Genomic DNA, 22,294 nt, shown 5'->3' with positions numbered 1-22,294 from the left:
TATATCTAAAAGTAATTCTCAACCTATAGAGAGTTAAATAAAAAACTGAATTACTTAAGAATCAAAAAGCAATGGTACTTTTATAAATAAAATGTACTGTTTTATTTTAAAATATTAGCATCAAACAATATTTCATGGAAAATTATTTAAGTGCTTTTAGCAGTAAGCTAATTTCTGCAACAGAAATATGAAAAAATCATGCATATGACAGCTATGATTTTCTTTCCATATTTTAGTGTTTTGATTTTATATTTTGATGACTATTAAATTGCAATTACATAAGCTCTTGGGCTACATATTGGTTTAGTTAGGCAATTTCTAACTTTCACAGGATGGCGGGTGAAGCTTGGAGGGTTGTTGTAAAAATTATCTTAGGCTGATTCTCATATTTCCTTTCAATAATCAAATATGTACATACTAATAGATGTTTGAATTTTTGACACCTAAATTATTTATATTTTATTAATTCTAACATGAAATCCCTTTCAAAGAGAAATACAAAAGAACACCAAAACAGAATCTGAAAACAAGAATTCAAGAAAAATACAGAAAAGCAAGAAATAATTATTTGCATTATTTTACCACTTTTAAATAGTTGTTTTTCTACTAGTAGCATAGAAAAAATGAATATTGACATGTTTATGCAAGCAAATTACACATTTTAATTTATTCACTAGTTTTATTACTATCTTTTGACTATTTGATGCTGCTGCTGCTGCTAAGTCACTTCAGTTGTGTCCGACTCTGTGACCCCATAGATGGCAGCTCACCAGGCTCCTCTGTCCCTGGGATTCTCCAGACAAGAATATTGGAGTGGGTTGCCATTTCCTTTTCCAATGCATGCATGCATTCTAAGTCGTGTCCGACTCTGTGCCACCCAATGGACAGCAGCCCTCCAGCCTCCTCTGTCCACAGGATTCTCCAGACAAGAATACTGGAGTAGCTTGCCATTTCCTTTTCCCATTTAACGCTGAGTAAAGTCTTGACTTAAACAAGATATAAAAAAACATAAAACTGAGAAGTTTCCTGTTGGTGTAGTCATTAGGATTCGGTGCTTTCATTGCCATGGTTTGGGTTCAATCCCTGGTTCAGGAACTAGGATCCCAGAAGCCATGCAGTGTGGCATATATATATATGCACTAAGTTGCTTCAGTTCTGTGCGACTCTTTGAGACCCTATGGACTGTCACCTGCCAGGCTCCTCTGTCCATGGATTCTCCAGGCAAGAATACTGGAGTGGGTTGCCATGCCTTCGGGCTAAATAAATAGTCTTCAGTTCTACAGATCTAATATTAAGGGTTATCTTGTAATGTGGAGACCTGAAAATATTTTTGTTTCTGTAATGGAGTTAAATAAAACTTAAGTCATAAAGCATATATGTAAGTATTCTGGGAAGCTAAAAAGAAAAGATATCTTTAAAATCCTTTAAATGGTTGTCATGCTTAGTTTCAATGTATTAAGTAATTAAAACCATAATTTACTTATAAAGATTTTTTGTATGTTGCTAAGGACATAAATCATTCCTAGTCCCCAAATCCTACTGATGCAATGCTATATACGGTAATGACTTTGTGAGAAGTCCAGAGAAATAAGTGAACTTCTACAATAGACTAAGTTGGTAGCAAAAGAAAGAAGGAAAATATAAGAAAATTTAGCTTTCATAATTATTATAGCTTAACTTCATGGAATATGAGAAAATATAAACATTTAAATATATTGTTGGTGATGGACAGGGAGGCCTGGTGTGCTGTGATTCACTTTTGTGATTGCAAAAAGTCAGACACAACTGAGCGACTGAACTAAACTGAACTGAAATATATTGTTAAACTAAAAAAAGCTTTCACCAAAGAATGTAATTAAATATTTATTACATAAACCTATTTGATATCCATGCCTATTCCTTGCAGTGACAAAATATATATTTAGTTTTTCTTAAAAAGTAACTTTAGGTAGTCATCCAACTTTGTCATCATTAGTTAAAAAGGTATAACTTTGTTTCTCTAGGAAAAAAGTAATAACTCTTAAGGTCAATATTCCCCCACCGTAAGATGCTTTATAAATATAATGTTTCTAAGCACTTTTTGAACTCAGGAATTAAGCAGATCAATATACTGGTTTAATACTAAAAAGGTCACAAATAAAATATTTATCATTTAAAAGCTAACTATCTATAACTAAGTCATTTCAGAACAGTGACTGTATTCTCAGAAGAATAATCAATGCTTAACAAGAGATTCTGAAGTTTGCTGATGAAGAAATATATTTATTGAACTAATTTAATTTCAAACGGTCAATTTTTTCACTAAAACTGCATTTCCATAGAATTTTGTAATAATAATAATGATACTTGTTAAATTTTAACCTTGTGATTTAAATAAGTTATTATATTCCCAAGTCTTTCCAACAACTTCATGGCTTAGTTTGTGGAGATTGTTTTCCAAAGTGTCCCCATTTCAATAAAGAGACATCTCAGCCTTAGAGAAAAGTTAACTGACTCAACAAAGGATATGGAGGAGTAAGTGATGGAAGCAGGATTTTCTGATGCCAGATTCAGTGCCTTTTCGAACAAAGCAAAAGTCTTCATGTTTTAAAAAAAGTAAATGGGGATTTATGTCATTGACCAGATATATCATCATTGAGCTGCGGGATTCATTGCCTAAAACTTTGACTAGGTATGCATGTGAGAGGAATCTAGATGAAGTAGGAAAGAAGTGATTGAAGTTCAAATGTCCATTTGAGTCAATATACCCACAGGGGCTTACACTCAATCAAATCTTTATATTTTTACTGTTCTTGTCTGAACTTTGGTGGTTGAATCATGTGAGGCAAATCCAAAGTGATTAAAATTAACACTGAAAAACATATTTTTGCTTTATATAAAATCAAAGATCTCTCATAAAGCAATGTCTTTATTGTAACAGTAGATTCAGGTGAGGATCATTTATATTTGAAAAGGAATAATGAAAGAAAAATATAATTGTTGAAAGTGCTGCAACAAATCCTAGTTTTCTTGTTACATTATTTTTCTAGCATGAGGCACTAGGTTTTTTAATAGTGCATACAGATACATCTTTGAAAATTTTAAAATAATATTTGGAATCTCATTGTCCATTTGTATATTGAAACTTTGCATGAAAAAATACCAAATTCCCATGACTGAAAAATATTTTGTTTCTCTAGATTTTCCTTAAAGCGGGTGCATGTGATAAGAGAATAGCTCTCGTAAAGTTAATAATTTCTCTGGATTTGCACTAGGCAATTTTTCTACACTAAAACCATCTAAATAGCATGTAAACTTCGATAGGGGAAGGAGATTCTGGAAAAGGCATGAAAATTTTTTTTTCCTCCAACACTGTGTTTCTATTGCCTGTTTCTAATTATGGGAAATAAAATAATTGTAATCAAAATGACAATTTTTAAGGACATGTGAGTTCCAGTTTGTTGATTCTGTGCTTAAAGATTTCTTATTTGCAACAACACAGGATGCTGTACAGGAATATCTGTGTTCTAGCACAGGCGATGTCACCCCACTCTAGTACTCTTGCCTGGAGAATCCCATGGATGGAGGCGCCTGGTGGGCTGCAGTCCATGGGGTCACTAAGAGTCGAACAGGACTGAGGGACTTCACTTGCACTTTTCACTTTCATGCATTGGAGAAGGAAATGGCAACCCACTCCAGTGTTCTTGCCTGGAGAATCCCAGGGAAGGGGGAGCCTGGTGGGCTGCAGTCTGTGGGGTCACACAGAGTCGGACAGGACTGAAGTGACTCAGCAGCAGCAGCAGCAGCAGCAGCAGCAGCAGCAGCAGCAGCAGCAGCAGCACAGGTGAACCATGAGGTCACCTGAGTAAGTGCCAGGCACCATGTCACAGAAGGATTTTTATGACTCTACCTGCAAACTCTGGAAGTGTTAAGAAATATGTTGTTGTTTAGTTACTAAGTCATGTATCCCTCTTTTGTGGCCTCATTAACTGTAATCCTCGAGGCTTCTTTGTCCATGGGATTTCCCAGGAAAGAGCACTGGAGTGGGTTACCATTTCCTCCTCCAGGGAATATCCCCAACCCAGGGATCAAACCTGTGTCTCCTAAATTGGCAGACAGATTCTATAATATACCACTGAGCCACAAGAGAAGCCTGTTAAGAAATATAAATAACATGTATTTCCTGAAAAAAAAATTTAGATATGAAATTCAGAAAAATAAATTAGTATTCAGACAGGTGTGATGTATTCAAGATTGGCCTATTAGTGGAAAATTCAACATGAGAACTCTTATATCAGTTCCTTTGGATCACAATTTCTTCAATCATGATTAAAGTATATTAGACCTAACTTTAAAAATATGACTTAGAAAATCTTTATTTTGCGTATATATATTTTTTCAGAAGTAGTTTTCTCAAAACTCAAATTTGCTTCTGTATCTGTCACTTGAATTGCATACCACTCACAGATGGAGCATGCTAATATGATACTGAGTGGTAAATGTATTTTATCATTTAAAATGATAATTATAAGTTTATAATGTTATCTAGGCAAATTTTAACATTATCATGGTCATTTTGAACAATTTTATGTAACTGTCATATGATTCTGTTTTTTACCTCTAGATAACACGTATCTCCAGTTTAATCTTCTATCTTTCCGTTATGGTCTCTTTCCTATCTGCATTGTTATAGTTGAGGAGTTGCCCTTCATATTCAACTACAGGCATATAACATTTGATTCATTTTTGCTGCATTATCCCTCTTGCCATTCCTACTCTGTTAGTCAGTCTATTCCACCTTATTCTCTATCACCTCTTTCATGAATCCTTTGTGTATGACTTGTGGAATTTCTTCCAACCACATGTCATGAAAAAGTGCCTCCCATCTTTCCCTACCTTTTCATGATATGACTTCAGTCAGTCAGTGCAGTCGCTCAGTCATGTTCAACTCTTTGTGACCCCAAGGACTGCAGCATGCCTGGCTTCCCTGTCCATCACCAACTCCCAGAGCTTACTCAAACTCATGTCCATTGAGTCCATCATGGGTATGACTTCAGAAAGGTCACAACTCTGTTAAAGTTTGCCTCTGGTCTAATGTGATTTGTTAAACTATTGACTGAACAAATGCAAGTAAATATTTTATTCTAAAATGATGCAGAGCAGGAATAGAGAGGCAGATGTAGAGAATGAACTTGTGGACACAGCGGGATGGAGGAGAGGATGGAACAAACTGAGAGAGTACCACTGACATATCCACACTACCATGTGTAAAATATTAATGCGTAGCCAGTGGGAAATTGCTGTATAGCACAGGGAGCTTAGCTCTGTTCTGTGATGACATAGAGGGGCCAGACAGGGGTGGTGGGAGGGAGGCTCAAAAAGGACAGGATGTATGTACACATATGACTGATTCACATTGTTGTACAGCAGAAACTAACACACTGAAAAGCAGTTAGATTCTGATAAAAATGATTTTTGAAATATTTCTAGGCTGATATTTTATTTTATTTTATTTTATTTTTTTTTTTATTTTTTATTTTTTATTTTATTTTTCTAATTTTAAAATCTTTAATTCTTACATGTGTTCCCAAACATGAACCCCCCTCCCACCTCCCTCCCCATAACATCTCTGTGGGTCATCCCCATGCACCAGCCCCAAGCATGCTGTATCCTGCGTCAGACATAGACTAGCGATACAATTCTTACATGATAGTATACATGATAGAATGCCATTCTCCCATATCATCCCACCCTCTCCCTCTCCCTCTGAGTCCAAAAGTCTGTTATAGACAGCTGCGTCTTTTTTCCTGTCTTGCATACAGGGTCGTCATTGCCATCTTTCTAAATTCCATATATATGTGTTAGTATACTGTATTGGTGTTTTTCTTTCTGGCTTACTTCACTCTGTATAATCGGCTCCAGTTTCGTCCATCTCATCAGAACTGATTCAAATGAATTCTTTTTAACGGCTGAGTAATACTCCATTGTGTATATGTACCACAGCTTTCTTATCCATTCATCTGCTGAGGGACATCTAGGTTGTTTCCATGTCCTGGCTATTATAATCAGTGCTGCGATGAACATTGGGGTACATGTGTCTCTTTCAATTCTGGTTTCCTCGGTGTATATGCCCAGCAGTGGGATTGCTGGGTCATAAGGGAGTTCTATTTGCAATTTTTTAAGGAATCTCCACACTGTTCTCCATAGTGGCTGTACTAGTTTGCATTCCCACCAACAGTGTAGGAGGGTTCCCTTTTCTCCACACCCTCTCCAGCATTTATTGCTTGCAGATTTTTGGATTGCAGCCATTCTGACTGGTGTGAAGTGGTACCTCATTGTGGTTTTGATTTGCATTTCTCTGATAATGAGTGATGTTGAGCATCTTTTCATGTGTTTGTTAGCCATCTGTATGTCTTCTTTGGAGAAATGTCTATTTAGTTCTTTGGCCCATTTTTTGATTGGGTCGTTTATTTTTCTGGAATTGAGCTGCATAAGTTGCTTGTATATTTTTGAGATTAGTTGTTTGTCAGTTGCTTCATTTGCTATTATTTTCTCCCATTCAGAAGGCTGTCTTTTCACCTTGCTGATATTTTCCTTTGTTGTGCAGAAGCTTTTAATTTTAATTAGATCCCATTTGTTTATTTTTGCTTTTATTTCCAGAATTCTGGGAGGTGGATATTTTAAAGTGTATCCTCTGTCAAAGCAAAGTGCTATAGCATCATTTCAAGACGAAGTCTTAAAACTAAAATTATTCCAAATAGAACATCTATTTAACACATCTCTTACAGGAGTTTTGATTACATTTTTTTTCTTTGAACAAAGTGATGATCTTAAAAATGACTCTGACTTTCTTGTAGAGTACAATAAGGGTTATAATAAAATATTCATTATCTTCCCCAAAGGTAATCAAGAAGTATACTGTAAACTAGAGTTAGAATGTTTTTTCTGAAGAAAATTTGTAAAAGATATTTCAAATTCTAATATGTCAGTTGCTTAAAACATTGTTTGAAAACCAGACAATAGCTCATGAAATTGAAGTGTGCTAGTAAAGATATTTTCTTGTCTCTTAAGTTGAATATTTCTCAGATAAGATGATTTCTTTTTAAAAATAACTGTATAATCTTTTCTAACTTGAGGTTTAATACAATTATTTTCTTTTATTTTTAAGACACACTTTTTAATGGTCTTGGGCTTGGAGCAGTCATTGGTCTGGGAGTTGCCGCACTCTTGTTAATCCTGGTGGTAACAGATGTCAGCTGCTTCTTTATTCGACAATGTGGGTTATTGATGTGTATCACCAGGAGAATGTGTGGGAAAAAAAGTGGCTCCAGTGGTAAAAGTAAAGAACTCGAAGAAGGAAAAGCTGCATACCTGTGAGTATCAGACATCTGTGTCACAGTAATGAAAGACTTTTTATATCACTACAAGGAGTTCAAAATTTACATTTTCTTTATGTAAAACTTAGAGTGATATGCAAAAAAATGTTCCATATTAGCATCAACTTCCAAAGTTGTCTCATGTTCCTACCCAGACAAGACCACACTATTCCAGGTAACTCCCCCTCTCCCAGGCAACTACTATTCTGATTTTTTTCATCATAGATAACTTTTAGCTCTTATAAAACTTGATATGCATCTGGCTTCTTTCATTCAACATAATGTTTTAGAATTCATTCATGGTGTTCTATTTGTCAGTGATTCATTTCATTTTATTGTTGAGTCATTTCAATTCATTCTTGATTCATATATCTAGGCATTTTATGGTTTCATGCATTATTTCTTAGACTTAAGGATAGAGGAGAATTCATTTTTGCATGGCTGCATTGCTTTGTTTTACTTTTAATCTCCAAACCCATTTCACACTTACTAGGCATTTCATCTTGGAGAAGGCAGTGGCACCCCGCTCACCAGTACTCTTGCCTGGAAAATCCCATGGATGGAGGAGCCTGGTAGGCTGCAGTCCATGGGGTCACTAAGAGTCGAACATGACTGAGCGACTTCACTTTCAGCTTTCACTTTCATGCATTGGAGAAAGAAATGGCAACCCACTCCAGTGTTCTTGCCTGGAGAATCCCAGGGACAGGGGAGCCTGGTGGGCTGCCATCTATGGGGTCGCACAGAGTTGGACATGACTGAAGTGACTTAGCAGCAGCAGCAGCAGCAGGCATTTCATCTATGTCCATTTGTTATAGATATTATGTAAGGAATATTTTCACCTTTTGTGGTGTTGGAGAAGACTTTTGAAAGTCCCTTGGACTGCAAGGAGATCCAACCAGTCCATTCGGAAGGAGATCAACCCTGAGGAATGATGCTAAAGCTGAAACTCCAGTACTTTGGCCACCTCATGGGAAGAGTTGACTCATTGGAAAAGACTTTGATGCTGGGAGGGATTGGGGGCAGGAGAAGAAGGGGACGACCGAGGATGAGATGGCTGGATCGCATCAGTCCGAGTGAACTCCAGGAGTTGGTGATGGACAGGGAGGCCTGGCCTGCTGCGATTCATGGGGTCGCAAAGAGTCGGACATGACTGAGCAACTGAACTGAACTGAACTGAAAGGGATAATAAAATGAATAGTACACATTTTCAGTTAAAAAATTAGTTTAAATATCCCAAAGTGTCACCTGCTTAGTTGTTGGACAGAGTGGATAGCAAAGAACAAAATGAAATTAGACTATTTTAATGCTTGAAAGAATAATGAACATATGACATAGTAAATACAATGGGATCTATTCCTATTCACTATCTCTTGCTCTCCTCATAGAAACATATACTTTCTCATAACTTGCTGTACTTTTAAGTTGCCTGGTTAACTAAAGAAATGTATCACCAAATTTAACTTTAGTTCATTTTCCCATATACAGAAAACAACATACTATTTAACATAATTATACATATATTATATACGCATGATACATATATATGCACACATGACTCAAAACTGAATTTTGTATGTACTCATTCTTGCTCTGCTGCTGCTGCTGCTAAGTCGCTTCAGTCGTGCCCGACTCTGGGTGACCCCATAGACGGCAGCCCACCAGGCTCCCCCGTCCCTGGGATTCTCCAGGCAAGAACACTGGAGTGGGTTGCCATTTCCTTCTCCAATGCATGAAAGTGAAAAGTGAAAGTGAAGTCTCTCAGTCGTGATCGACCCTTAGTGACCCCATGGACTGCAGCCCAGCAGGCTCCTCCATCCATGGAATTTTCCAGGCAAGAGTACTGGAGTGGGGTGCCATTGCTCTACTATTAACTAAATGGAACAAGTATTAGGTAACAAGCACTGCCATACAACCTAGGGATAAAGTGGTGAACAAAACACAAGAATTTTATTCACATGGAATTCACATTTTGATATAAGAATACAGATAATAAATGCTAAGATTGAAACTATTTTTAGTGACAGCACTAAAAAATAAAGAAAAACAAAATGGTATACTGTTACTAGAGTTTCAGTCACTAAAGACCTCTAGCTGGAGGTGAAACTAAACTGAAAAGTGAGTGATCAAGAGTCACAAATATAATGATCAAGAGGAAGAGCATCCTAATCAGGTGTAACAATAGTACAGAGGCTGTTAAGGCAGGAATGAGCTATGTTAAGCACAAAGTAGATCTGAGTGGAGTAAGACAGGTAAAGAAACTGGTACCAATATTAGTTAGGAGAATTATCTGAGTACAAAAGGATTAAATCTTGTTGGGTTAAATATTTTTTTAAAATAGAAAGTAAATTAGTTTTTTAATTATTTTGTAAAGATTTATTTAGTTGCTTTGAAGAATGGATTACTGGAAGGTTGGTAGGTGTAAAGGAAAGATATAAAGTCAAGGAGAACAGATAGGGAATCTTTAAATACTTCAGGTGGAAAGAGATGGTCTTCTGTACCAAGATAGTAGTATATAGACATATGAACGAGTATACCATCCAGATATAGATGAGGTATAGTCAACTACTGGGAGCTGATTTGACTTTGAGGTGACAGCAAGAGAGAAATCAGAAAGAACCTCTTGTTTTGTCTTACTTGTCTAGAAGGATGTTGGTGACCACGTGCAAAACAACCAGATCTATCCAAGCTCTGTCGTTTGCTTCTGTTTGACTTTATTAATTGGTGGTTTATCCACCAACACTTCTGTTTGTAATTCCTACTGAGATCGATTAATCTTAAAGTCTTGGAAAGATGAAAGCACATGGTTCATTCCATTCTTGTTGTCCATCATAGCTTTTAAAATCATGATTTCCCCTGCCTTAGGGAAAAAGTTTTTGAATTTTTCAAAAAGTCATTATTTCAACTGAAAAATATATAGAAAGTCTCAATGACAGATAGGATATAATTAATTTGATTTATTGAATATGTAATATTTTCTAAACATGATCTCAAGCATTCTTAGACTAGTCCTTTGATGTGATCAGAAGTTATAAGACTGAGTATATTCATTACAAAACACATTAACTACACACTTAGAGCATCTTTATTTGAAGAATTTTATATTGCAGAAATAATGAGAAAGTCGATAGTATACAAGATAGCATTTGTGTAAACTAGAATATTCCATTATTTGGCTTTTATTGTAAATTAGCATTTATCTTGAATTCTCAGTTTATCTTATAAACTGGCTAATGATTACTATTTTCTTAAACTACATGCATACTCTCATTTACCCAAGCATTGATTTGCAATAGCAAATACTATTGAACACCTAGATAACCAGGCACTTTGGCGCTAGTGGTAAAGAATGCTCTTGCCAATGCAGATGTAAGAGACACAGATTCAATCCCTGGGTCAGGAAGATCACTTGCAGAAGGGAATGGCAACCCACTCCAGTATTCTTGCCTGGAGAATCCCATGGACAGAGGAGCCTGGCAGGCTACTGAACATAGGGTTGCAAAGAGTCAGACACGACTGAAGCAACTTAGCACATGCACATCTAAGTTTCAGAGATATAAATGTGAGGAAAAACAAACTAGTCCCTGCTATTGGCTTGTTACTCTGATGGGAAACACATTTTGGTTTTTAAAAAATCAAATGGGTAAATAAATAAGAAAGTTTTGTGTAAATACTCACTTTTTAGAAGAGAATTTACCTAATCAGATTTATATAAGCAAGTTGTAAAAAAAAAAAAAAAGGCAATAAAATATAAAAAACAATAGCAGGTGACTAGCAGTGTGTGTATATGAGTATGTATTCTAGTGCTTGTGTGCTCAGTTGTGTCTGGCTCTGTAACCCCATGGACTAGGGCCGGCCAGACTCCTCTGTCCATGGAATTCTCCAGGCAAGAACATTGGAGTGTTCCTTTCTCAAGGGGATCTTCCAGACCCAGGGATCAAAGACATGTCTCTTTTGTCTCCTGCATTGGCAGGTGGATTCTTTACCAACTGCACCCCTGTGGGTGTGTAATTTGCTTTTCAACATGCATGAACAGGGATACCCAAATCCAGCCCCCTTTGCTACCACATGGGAAAAGGGAATTATACCTAGATACCTCATGTCATAAATTTTATGTATCAAAATATTTTTATTTATTACCCAAAAGAAAGTGAATGATCAAATTTTAAATTTGAATTATTTTGTGGAATATTTAACACAGTTTTGTTGAAAAGAATTCTGGACAAAATGGAATTTCTTCTTTCCTTTTTTTTTTTTGAACAATATTTGGCTAGATAAATTTTAATGGAAAAAAGATTCTTAGTAAATATTCCATTCTAGCCACATTGGATTTATTTAAAGGGTGATGAGATTTTGTGGAGATTTTTAGCTATGTTCCATAATGCATCCATTCTTACATTTTATAGGTAAGATTTTATTTTTCTTTATTTTTCTAGGAAAGATGGATCAAAAGAACCAATAGTGGAGATGAGAACAGAGGATGAAAGAATTACTAATCATGAAGATGGGAGCCCAGTAAATGAGCCAAATGAAACCACACCACTAACAGAACCTGAGTATGTATCTTGAAATCCTTAATTATTTTTGGATAAATATTTGTAAACTGACTATCACATTATCATTATCAATAGCATGTATTGACAAATAACATTTTAAAAATGATGTTTCTTCTTCAATGAAAGTACATGTGAATATCAAAATTGAGATATTTCACATAAAATTTGCATCAGTATAGGAGAAAATCTCTTGTTTAAATATATATTCATCGAGGATAGGATGATTTGTGAGAATGGCATTGAAACATGTATATTATCATATGTGAAAAAAATCGCCAGTCCAGCTTTGATGCATGATACAAGAGGTTTGGGGCTGGTGCACTGGGATGACCCAGAGGGATGGGATGGTGAGGGTGGTGGGAGGGGGTTCAGGGTGGGGAACACATGTACACCCATTAAAAATAAATAAATAAATAAATAAATATTAATAAATTTATGCAAATATATCAGATACTTTCAAAATGTGATTGATTTTACTGAAATAAAAATGTGTCAGGAAATTAGTTACTGCTTTGACTATGAATACGCAGTTGTAAAATATAAATAAATAGTGTGAAATAAACACGTCTATTTTTTAAATGTATATTTGTCAAGAAGAAGAGATACTATTAAATAACCTATTATTTCAATGATGCTTGGTCTCCATTCAAAGTTATGTTATTTACTTAATTCTGCACCCATCAGAACTTGATTAAAACCATGATTAATGCTTCAGCTAAACCCACAAAAATGGACATGTGCAAAGATGACGTTCATGGATATGAAGGTTAAAATGTTTAGAAACAAAGGTATTATTAGAAAGTAATAACAGTGGCATTCAACTGAATATATTCCCCTTGCCGTGATGAAGGGGCTTACATAACTCAATGAAAATATAAGCCACACCATGTAGGGCCACCCAAGATGGACCAGTCATAGTGAAGTGTTCTGACAAAACTTGATCCACTGGAGGAAGGAATGGCAAACCACTCCAATATACTACCATGGGAACCCCATAGACTGTAAAAAGGCAAAACGGTATGACACTGAAAAATAACCCCCCGGGTCATAAGTGCTGCTGGGAAGACTGGAGGACAGCTACTGACAGCTCCAGAAAATCTGATGCTGCAAAGAACCGTATTGCATATGAACCTGGAATGTTAGTTCTATTCAAGTTAAATTGGTCATGGTCGAGCAGGACAGGACAAGAATAAACATTATCTTAGGAATCAGTGAACTAAAATGGACAGGAATGGGTGAATTTAATTCAGGTGACCATTACATCTACACCTGTGGGCAAGAATCCAAAGGAATAAATGGAATAGCCCTTATAATAAACAAAATAATGAAAAATTCAGTTCTTGGTATAACCTCAAAAATGACAGAATAGCCTTGGTTTGTTACCAAGGCAAACCATTCGACATCATAGTAATCCAAGTTTATGCCCCAACCACTGTTGCCAAAGAAGTTGAAGTTGATCAGTTCTATGAAGACCTGGGAGACTTCCTAGAACTAGCACCAAAAAAAGATGTGCTATTCATCATAGGGGATTAGAATGCAAAAGTAGGAAGTCAAGAGATATCTGTGGCAAGTTTGACCTTGGAGTAATAAATGAAGCAGAGCAAAGGCTAACAGAATTCTGCCAAGAGAACAAAATATATAACAGAACTATATACAGCTATATATAACAGAACTGATTATAGCAAACACCCTTTTACCACCACACAAGAGACAACTGTACACATGGACATCACCAAATGGTCCATGTGAAATCAGAATAATTACATTCTTTAGCTGAAGATGGAGTGGCTGAATATAGTCAGCAAAAACAAGACCTAGAGTTGACTGTGGCTAAGATCATCAGCTCCTCATAGCAAAATTCAGGCTTAAACTAAAGAAAGTAGGGGAAACTACCAGGCCAGTCAGGTATAGCTGAAATCAAATCCCCTATGAATATACAATGGGGGTGATGAATAGATTCAAGGGATTAGATCTAGTAAACAGAGTGCCTGAAGAACTTTGGACAGATGTTTGTAATATTGTACAGGAGGCAGCAAACAAAACCATTCCAAAGAAAAAGAAATGCAAGAAGGCGAAGTGGTTGTCTGAGCAGGCTCTACAGAAAGCTGAAGAAAAAGAGAAGTGAAAATCAAGGGGGGAAAGGTACACCAGACATGGAACAACAAACTGGTTCAAAACTGGGGAAACAGTACATCAAGGCTGTTGTCACCTGCTTATTTAACTTACATGCAGTGTACAATCATGCAAAATGCTGGGCTGGATGAAACTCAGTTTGATTGCTGGGATACCACTTTAATGACAGAAAGCCAAAAGAGTCTCCAGATGAGGGTGAAGGAGTAGAGTAAAAGAGTCGGCTTAAAACTCATTATTGAAAAAAATAAACAAAACAAAACTAAGGTCATGGCATCTGGTCTCATCACTTCATGGCAAATAGAAGGGGAAAAGGTGAAAGCAGTGACAGATTTTGTCTTTTGTGCTCTAAAACCACTGCAAATGTCTAAGCAATTAGACAATTGCTTCTAACTTCATAGGAAAGCTATGACAAACCTAGACAGTGTGTTAAAAATTAGAGACATCGCTTTGCCAACAAAGGTGCAGATAGTCAAGCAATGGTCTTTCCAGTAGTCATATACGGATGTGAGAACTGGACAGTAAAGAAGGCAGAGTACTGAAAAATTGATGCTTTCTAACTGTGTTGCTGGAGAAGACTCTTGAGAGTCCTTGGACAGCAAGGAGATAAATCCAGTCACTCCTAAAGGAAATCAACCCTAAATATTCATTGGAAGAACTGATGTTGAAATTGAACCCTCAATACTTTGGCTACCTAATGCCAACAGCTGACTTATTGGAAAAGGCCCTGATGCTGGCAAAAACTGAAGACAGAGGGAGAAGAGGATGACAGAGGATGAGATCGTTGGATGGCATCACCGATTCAATGATGGCAACTTGGGCAAACTCCAGGAGATGGTGATGGACAGGAAAGCCTGACATGCTGTAGTCCATGGGGTTGTGAAGAGTTGGACACGACCTGTTGATTGAATAACAATAACAATTGAAAATATTTGATGGTTGGATGGCATCAACGATTCAATGACTGCCGGGGTCCAGCCCTGGTGGATCCAGGGTGATTCGAAGGTGGGGACGGAGTCGGCATCCTTGGAAAAATACATATTTAATTACAGATATATAGAAAGATTAGAAATGGATAGTGTAGTAGGAAGATTAGTGGAGAAAAAGAGGCTGAATAACTTGGATTACGTGGAATAGCATCCATGTTCCAGATGGGAATTCAGCCAGAAAAACGAGGAGCAAGAAAGAATGACATGTGGGTATCAGTCTTTCTGGAAACTGATCCGATTTCTTTATTTTTGTGTTTGCTTATATACTTTTTGTTACATATAGGGATGAACACAGAGTCATGCGGGGGTCAGCAGTCCTGACCTTTATCAAAATCAGGTGCTTCACATAAAAAGGCCTTAGGGATTTTATGATCCTTTCTTTCTGATAACCAAAAAACTTATTTCTTCCAAGGGTGTTTTTTCTTAAACCAGGCACCATCCTCCAAATAAAGTTACATTCCTATAGGGTGAGGGTGTAGTGAGTTACAATCAAGAAAGGAATTTATTTAACCCAAGGTTAACATGATTAATCTTAAAGGTTAATACTTATTTCTCCTATATGCTTAAAGGTTAATACTTATTTCTTCCTATATGCTAGTTATATTCATTATAAGGGCAGGGAATATGGAGATATAGCAGCAAACATCAGCCCAACAAACGAAAATCCTTCCACCAATGTTCCCCTTAAGATCTATTTAGTCTTAAGATAGTGATCAAGTTACATTTTTACATAGCAAGGACACAGTGATTTATAACAAAGTACAGTGATCTATTACAAAAGAGAAAATCCATTAACTCAAAAAGTCTAGTATTGCTAACATCAAAAACTACTATATTTCCTTTTCTATATTCCAAATATATTGATTAATATATTCCCAGGTGCCTAAGGATATGGAGGCCTGGCGGCAATCATTGACTCAAAAGAAGGAAAAGCCCTATGCTAATTAAGACTCTCAAAATACTCCAAAACTCTCTGTGCTGTTTATGGTTGAGAGGTAGTAAACAATCATGTGCGTAGTGGCAGGAGTATGGATAATCCTGTCACACAAGCTAGTCTGTCAGCAGAGAGGTTTGACCTGAGACATCCTTGTCCCACCTGGGGGAGGGAATTAGCACCAATTATTGACACAACAAATGAAAAATCCTTCACCAATATAATTCCTAACCAACCTACTATACTAATAATTTCTAACTCCCCAAAAGAATTTGCCTTTAGTAAATCGAAAACATCTCGTGCCTCTCAGATTGGGAGGCTGTAAACAATCACATGTGGCCGGACGAACCTCTACAGGCAGGATAGATAACCTTCAGAGGAGTCCGTAAGCTGAAACACTCTTGTCACGCCCAGGAGTTTTTATTGCCTTGGAGCTGCACGTTTACTCCTTCTCCAAGAGAAATGGTTATGGGGGAGAGCCCCCCGTAAAGTCAGAGGTGTAGGTGAGAGCATAAAACAGATTCTGGTTTTGGGGTAGATGCTCGGGAACAGGGGGTTTCCTGAGGCTTGATCACGCCTTTGCGTATGTCAAGCCTCCTTCCTCATGACATTTGCCATGGGCGGAGTTCCTCACGCTGGCCCCCTGCAAATGACGGCAACTTGGGCAAACTCCAGGAGATGGTGATGGACAGGAAAGCCTGATATGCTGTAGTCCATGGGGTTGTGAAGAGTTGGACACGACTTGTTGATTGAATAACAATAACAATTGAAAATATTTGATACTGCCAAAATCAGGGTGATCACTTTGTTCTTTAAATGTTGCTCCCCAAAACGACGTTTACATTTTGTTGTTTAAAAAAAAAAAAATCATTTTTCTTTACTAGCTAGTATTCTCTTGGAGAGAAATTTGATTTAGGCTTCTCTAAGTCAAAGGCTGAGTGTTGTCACAGGTAAAGAAAATGACTTTTTTATAAATCCCCTTTATCTTCACTCAAGGGGCAAAATAATAATAATAATATTTAGACACAGGTAGTACTACTCTGAAGTTTTAATTTTGGTTTAAATCTTCAGGCCCTGTTTAATGACTTCAGTTAGGGATTATTACACTCTAATTTGAAGTTGACTCTTCAGGCAGCTTTTTAGGGTGGGTTCTGTACACTCCCCTTCAGAAATCAGAAATCTTTTCATAAGCAAAGTATTACACAACAAAGCAGCTTCCTACCTGTTAGTTAACACTTACTATGATATAATGGTGTGTATGAAAACTGGCTAGGAAAATGCCCTTATATAGAACAGGGCTATATTTTGAAAGAAAACAAAACAAAATCAAAGCAAGATAATTTAATAATTATTCTGATTCTCAATTAAAGAAAAAAATACTCAACATAAAAATAACAAAATTATCAGTAATCTTTAAAAATATAATTTAACATAAACATAAGTAATGAATAAATATGCATACAAAAATACACCATCAAAGAGTTAGTTGAAAACACTGATTAGTCACAAGTGTAATAAATACTTCTGTAAGAGATATATTGATATTAAACATCTTGCTGCACTCCTGTTTAAGCTCTAAATTTCTGTATATTTTGCTGCTAGAAATAACTCATTGTTTTTATACTCCTTTATGGCTGATATTTTCAGTTCTTGGGAAAAACAGACAAGAAGAATTCTAAATGCACTATTTATAATAATCATTAAAAAGAGCCTGACCTAATAGTTTTAAGACAGATGATACTTCACTCCCAGCAATGAAATGACTTACTTTCGATTGTTTGGTTTTCATGTAATAGCTTTGACTTTCAGAAGACAGTGGCTTTCTCTTCTGATTCAGATATATATATATAAATTGCAAATACATCCCAGAGGAACTAGCACAATATCATTATTCCATACAATGGTGAGGTTAAAGTCACAGAGGTGAATTCTATTTGTAACTTAATTATTACTTTAACAAACCTGACTTTTTTAAAAAATTCATTCTAATTTGTGTGTGTGTGTGTGTGTGTGTGTGTTAGTCAGTCATGTCCACTGTTTGCGACACCATGCATTGTAGCCTGCCAGACTCCTCTGTCCCTGGAATTCTCTAGGCAAGAATGCTGGAGTGGGTTACCATTCCCTTCTCCAGGGAGTCATCTTAACCCAGGGATTGAATCCCAGTCTCCCACACTGCAGGCAGATTCTTTACCATCTGAGCCACCTAATTGTACTCCATTTCCTTCTACAAAACAACTTATATGTTTATGGATATCACTTAAAGTGCCTTAGCCAATTGTCTATTATTTTTATATTCTCTTCCAGAAAATTGCCTTTAAAAGAAGAAAATGGGAAAGAAGTCCTAAATCCAGAAACGATAGAAATTAAGGTTTCTAACGACATCATTCAATCAAAAGAAGACGACAGCAAAGCGTAACAGGAAGATAACAGTCTTGAAAGATGAATGCTACAAAGAGCATTTGGATTGCAGTGACCCTATGACCAAAACTATTCCACTGACCTTAATTTCTTGGGAAACTTCTAGCTTGGAATAGCTTGTACACGTATACATAAGATCCAATATTCCTGCCCATGGTCCATTTCCTTTTGTTGTTATTGTTGTACTGTTGTTGCTTATTTTGTTATGAATTTCAATAGAGACCTGACTGGCACCAACTCTTGTGTATTCAATTGACTCATGATTGAAGTACTGCAATTTATTATATAGGTGAAATGCTCTATTTCTTCAGAAGTGTATTTCCTACCACAACCTCTCCACAAATAAGAGCTTAAGAAAAAGCAAAACAAAAGCTTTATGAGCTAAATGTATAAAAAAGCCCTGCATGTTTTTTAGTACAATTTTGGGCAAATAGATTATTAAAGTGGATTTCAGTTTAAGATGAAAATACTTAAGGTTACACTTTTCATTCAGAGAACTTCAGGGAATTTAGGCTTGAAGGAGCTAGTTATCTTTAGCAGATGTTAAATATTGAGAGACACTTTGGAAAATTACTTTTAAGTTATAATTACAGTGCTACTTCAATGTTGATTTTTAATAGACTGAAGTGCCAGATCAAAATTGTTACCCATTTGAACGAATATTAGTTGTATGTAAAATTAGATTAGAAAGATTCCATAAATCTATATCTCTTATAGATGCCACATTCACTCATAATGGATTACACACAATGAAAATGTATTACAAGTGAAATAATATTGATTTCTGCCCTCAGCTTCAAATAAAGTAAACTGAAATGGGAACAATATCAATGTTGTCTTGATATATTTATAAATGTGATATATGTGGTTATCTTTTACTTTTTAAACTAATTTTAATCAAAAAATGTCTTTAGTGTTTAAATACTTCAAATCATAATCTCAGATACATTTTCCCCATTATTTTAGATAATCTCTCTTTAAAAATTCATTTTCCCAGTGTTATAGGTCAACCATTATATGTAATTGGCTAATGGAACTTAAAATCCTTAGTGGTTAAATTATGGAGAAATTAACATTTAAACATTGCCATAAAAGTGTCCGTGATAAATGATTAAATTGCCACTATGTGTTTTTATTCTGGATGTGGTAGCTAGAAGTCATTTTAAGATTTTGATAAACAATTTTGGTTCAAGAAATTCCTTAGATAATCAACGCAAATTTTCTAATATTACTTATTAGTAATATATACCAGAATAAATACATATTAACTTCCAAGCTATGCAAGCTCCCAGAGGTAAAAGGCTGAAACATACTTCTCACTTATATATGAGGTTAAAAATATGTATTTATGATTATAAGTAGACATACCAAATGGGAGCAAGTTTTAGGTTATTTCTTACCCTAGAGAGCCAAAGGTTTCTTTAGGCCCCATCACATTCATAACCTTTCGTGTTTCAGGTGGTGAAGCTTAAATATAATAGGTTAGGAAATGCAGACTAATAGAACATTGGAGGAAAGTCTTAACAGTGGAGAGTGATACTGCTATTTTAGGGTATTTCTCTATGGGGATCATTTGACAAATATTAAGTGTAATACTAACATCACTCATGAACACTTTTATTTACAAAGTGCTTAAAACTTAACTTAGGAGAGACAACTAACTCTCCAAAACTATAGTTATTAGAGGACAGAAGGTGCCCATCTGCATGTTCAGGCACTAAATCTCCACCGTGTCCTTGCCATAGTGTACAGGGTTATACGATGCAGGAATCTCTCCTTGCTATCCTTTCAGGCACATCCTCAAGAAAAAACTTCCTATGCCTACCTAAGAATTTGAGTAGGAATTATCCAACTCATCTCTTGATGAATTTGACTGTTGTTGTTTAAGTTATGCTTTTCTGATCATCTCTTTGCTTTATTTTACTTTCTTTTTCTTTTGTTTTCCCTTTTGTATCAATGTGATAAAACTAAGAAAAAAAATACTTGAATTAGTTTGTGCAGAGTAACTGGGCTTAGCAGAGTGTCCATGAAGCAATCGGCATGGATGCTCATCTTTCCAGGGTAGGGCTACATGGTTTTAAAGTAAACACAGTGAAAGAATTAGAAAAACTAAGAAAGCAATTTAGCATGTTTATGCTTGTGATATCTGTGCTATACTTCAAGAGCAGAGAAATCATAATAAAGAACAAATATTTTTGTTTCCTCAGTCTGAAAGTTCTGATTCTGTCATTTCTTTGGACTTTTCACCATGAAGCAGTTTGATTAAATACTTATTTTATATATATATATATATATAAGTACATTATATATAAATATGTAGGCTGTTAAATTTTTTGCCATCAATGTGGAGTGATGATCTGAAGTTAACAGATAATCTGAAACTAATTGTAAACAGACTGTTTCAAGTGCATTGTTTCAATTGTCTGAGTGATCCTTATCTCTCGTCCTTGAAATCCATGCCCTGCGACAGCAAGGTTATACTGTGATAAACCTTTATTTTTCCTTTCTTTTTTTTTTTTTAAGCATTTCAATGGAATACTCCAAATGACCCTACTTGTAAAAGTTTCAAAATGAGAGCTGGTTTGTAGTAAATTGTAAAATATGAGTAGACCTGAAATGATGTTTATTTTTCATTCTTTTTCTAAACTAAACATATCCATACATCTGTATAAACATTATTTTTAATGTCTGAGAGCACTCTTAAATGTTAGTATAAAATGTCAAAACATTGAACTGAATATAGGTAGTGTTAAATAATTGGAATGCTGTGATATTTTAAACAAAGAAGCAAAAATATCTCTTAAAATTCTGGTATTTCTTGATAGGTTATGTGCAATTAGGCAATGACAATCTATATTCAATGACATATAAGAGAGAAAAGTAATATTAGCATTTTAGCATGTATTTTGTTTTTAAAACTGGCAAAAATTAATGTGTCAATGTACTTTATAATGATCTGCAAAGAAATTTAAAATTTTTGATTTCTAAAGATTTATTTATTATTTTTGTGGATTGACTTATGGCCATTCAATTGATTCTAACATCTAACATTAATATTAATGTAATGCTTCTCATTTTTTCCTTCATTTTTTACTACTAATACCTACAAAAGCATTTTTTCAAAGGCTATTTGATCCAGAAACGTTTACATGAATCTTGGTCTTTGAATTAAACATTTATATAAATAGAATATTTTTATTAATCAAATTATTTATTTGAGTGCCAACAATTAATTGTAACTTCATATTCATACCTTAAGTTTATGCTTCTTATTTTAAATAATTAAGAGGTATTTGTGCCTTTGGATTAGCATGAACTTTATTATAAGAAAAAAGAACTGCAATCTCTATTGATATATTTTGCTTATATCTATGACACTTGAATGATACTGTCTTATCTATATTTAGTGAATAAGCTCAGTTCAGGCTACTTCACCTTGAATACAAAATCTCAGTAAAACAAATTATTCTGTGCAACTTATTTCCACTCTTGTTAAAGCAATTCTTTTAATACACACATAAAACAGACTTAGATTGTTCTGTATCATTGTTCTAGACAATAAATACATTCTAGATATTGTTGAAATTGAGTTTTACTAGTTGTAAAACAAAGACAACAGACTTCTATTTAAAATAGGGTAAATTACTATGGTGTCACTTGGGTCTACATTATTCCTGTTATATATTTTACTGGGGATCATAAATCATCCTTCATTGTTGATGATAAGATAATCATTGATGAAAATATCTACAACTGAAGTGGTAGAACGAACAATCTCAATTTCTTAATTTTAGGAAATATTGAAATAGCATATTACAATTACATATTAAATTTGCAATGTTGTTTTTCATGAAGAATAATGTAAATGCTCAATTTCAATACCTCATGGGTTCTTTTTCATAATCATATCCAAAG

The 22,294-nt window shown here is 35.3% G+C and overlaps 1 protein-coding gene across 1 annotated transcript in view; it reads left to right on the top strand.

Moving 5' to 3' along the window:
• NCAM2 (neural cell adhesion molecule 2) overlaps nucleotides 1-18,377 on the top strand; it is a 246,380-nt gene extending 228,003 nt beyond the window's left edge. The window contains exons 16-18 of the mRNA XM_052644625.1: nucleotides 7,148-7,352; nucleotides 11,789-11,908; nucleotides 18,266-18,377. Of these exons, the coding sequence (XP_052500585.1) occupies nucleotides 7,148-7,352; nucleotides 11,789-11,908; nucleotides 18,266-18,377 (437 nt within the window). The remainder of the gene's footprint in view (nucleotides 1-7,147; nucleotides 7,353-11,788; nucleotides 11,909-18,265) is intronic.
• Nucleotides 18,378-22,294: the final 3,917 nt, after the last annotated feature.

Source organism: Budorcas taxicolor, chromosome 1 (assembly GCF_023091745.1).
Source record: "Budorcas taxicolor isolate Tak-1 chromosome 1, Takin1.1, whole genome shotgun sequence".
In the NCBI taxonomy this organism is placed as follows: domain Eukaryota; kingdom Metazoa; phylum Chordata; class Mammalia; order Artiodactyla; family Bovidae; genus Budorcas; species Budorcas taxicolor.
Note: the sequence above shows the minus strand (reverse complement) of the source record. Positions and strands in the feature narration are given on the sequence as shown.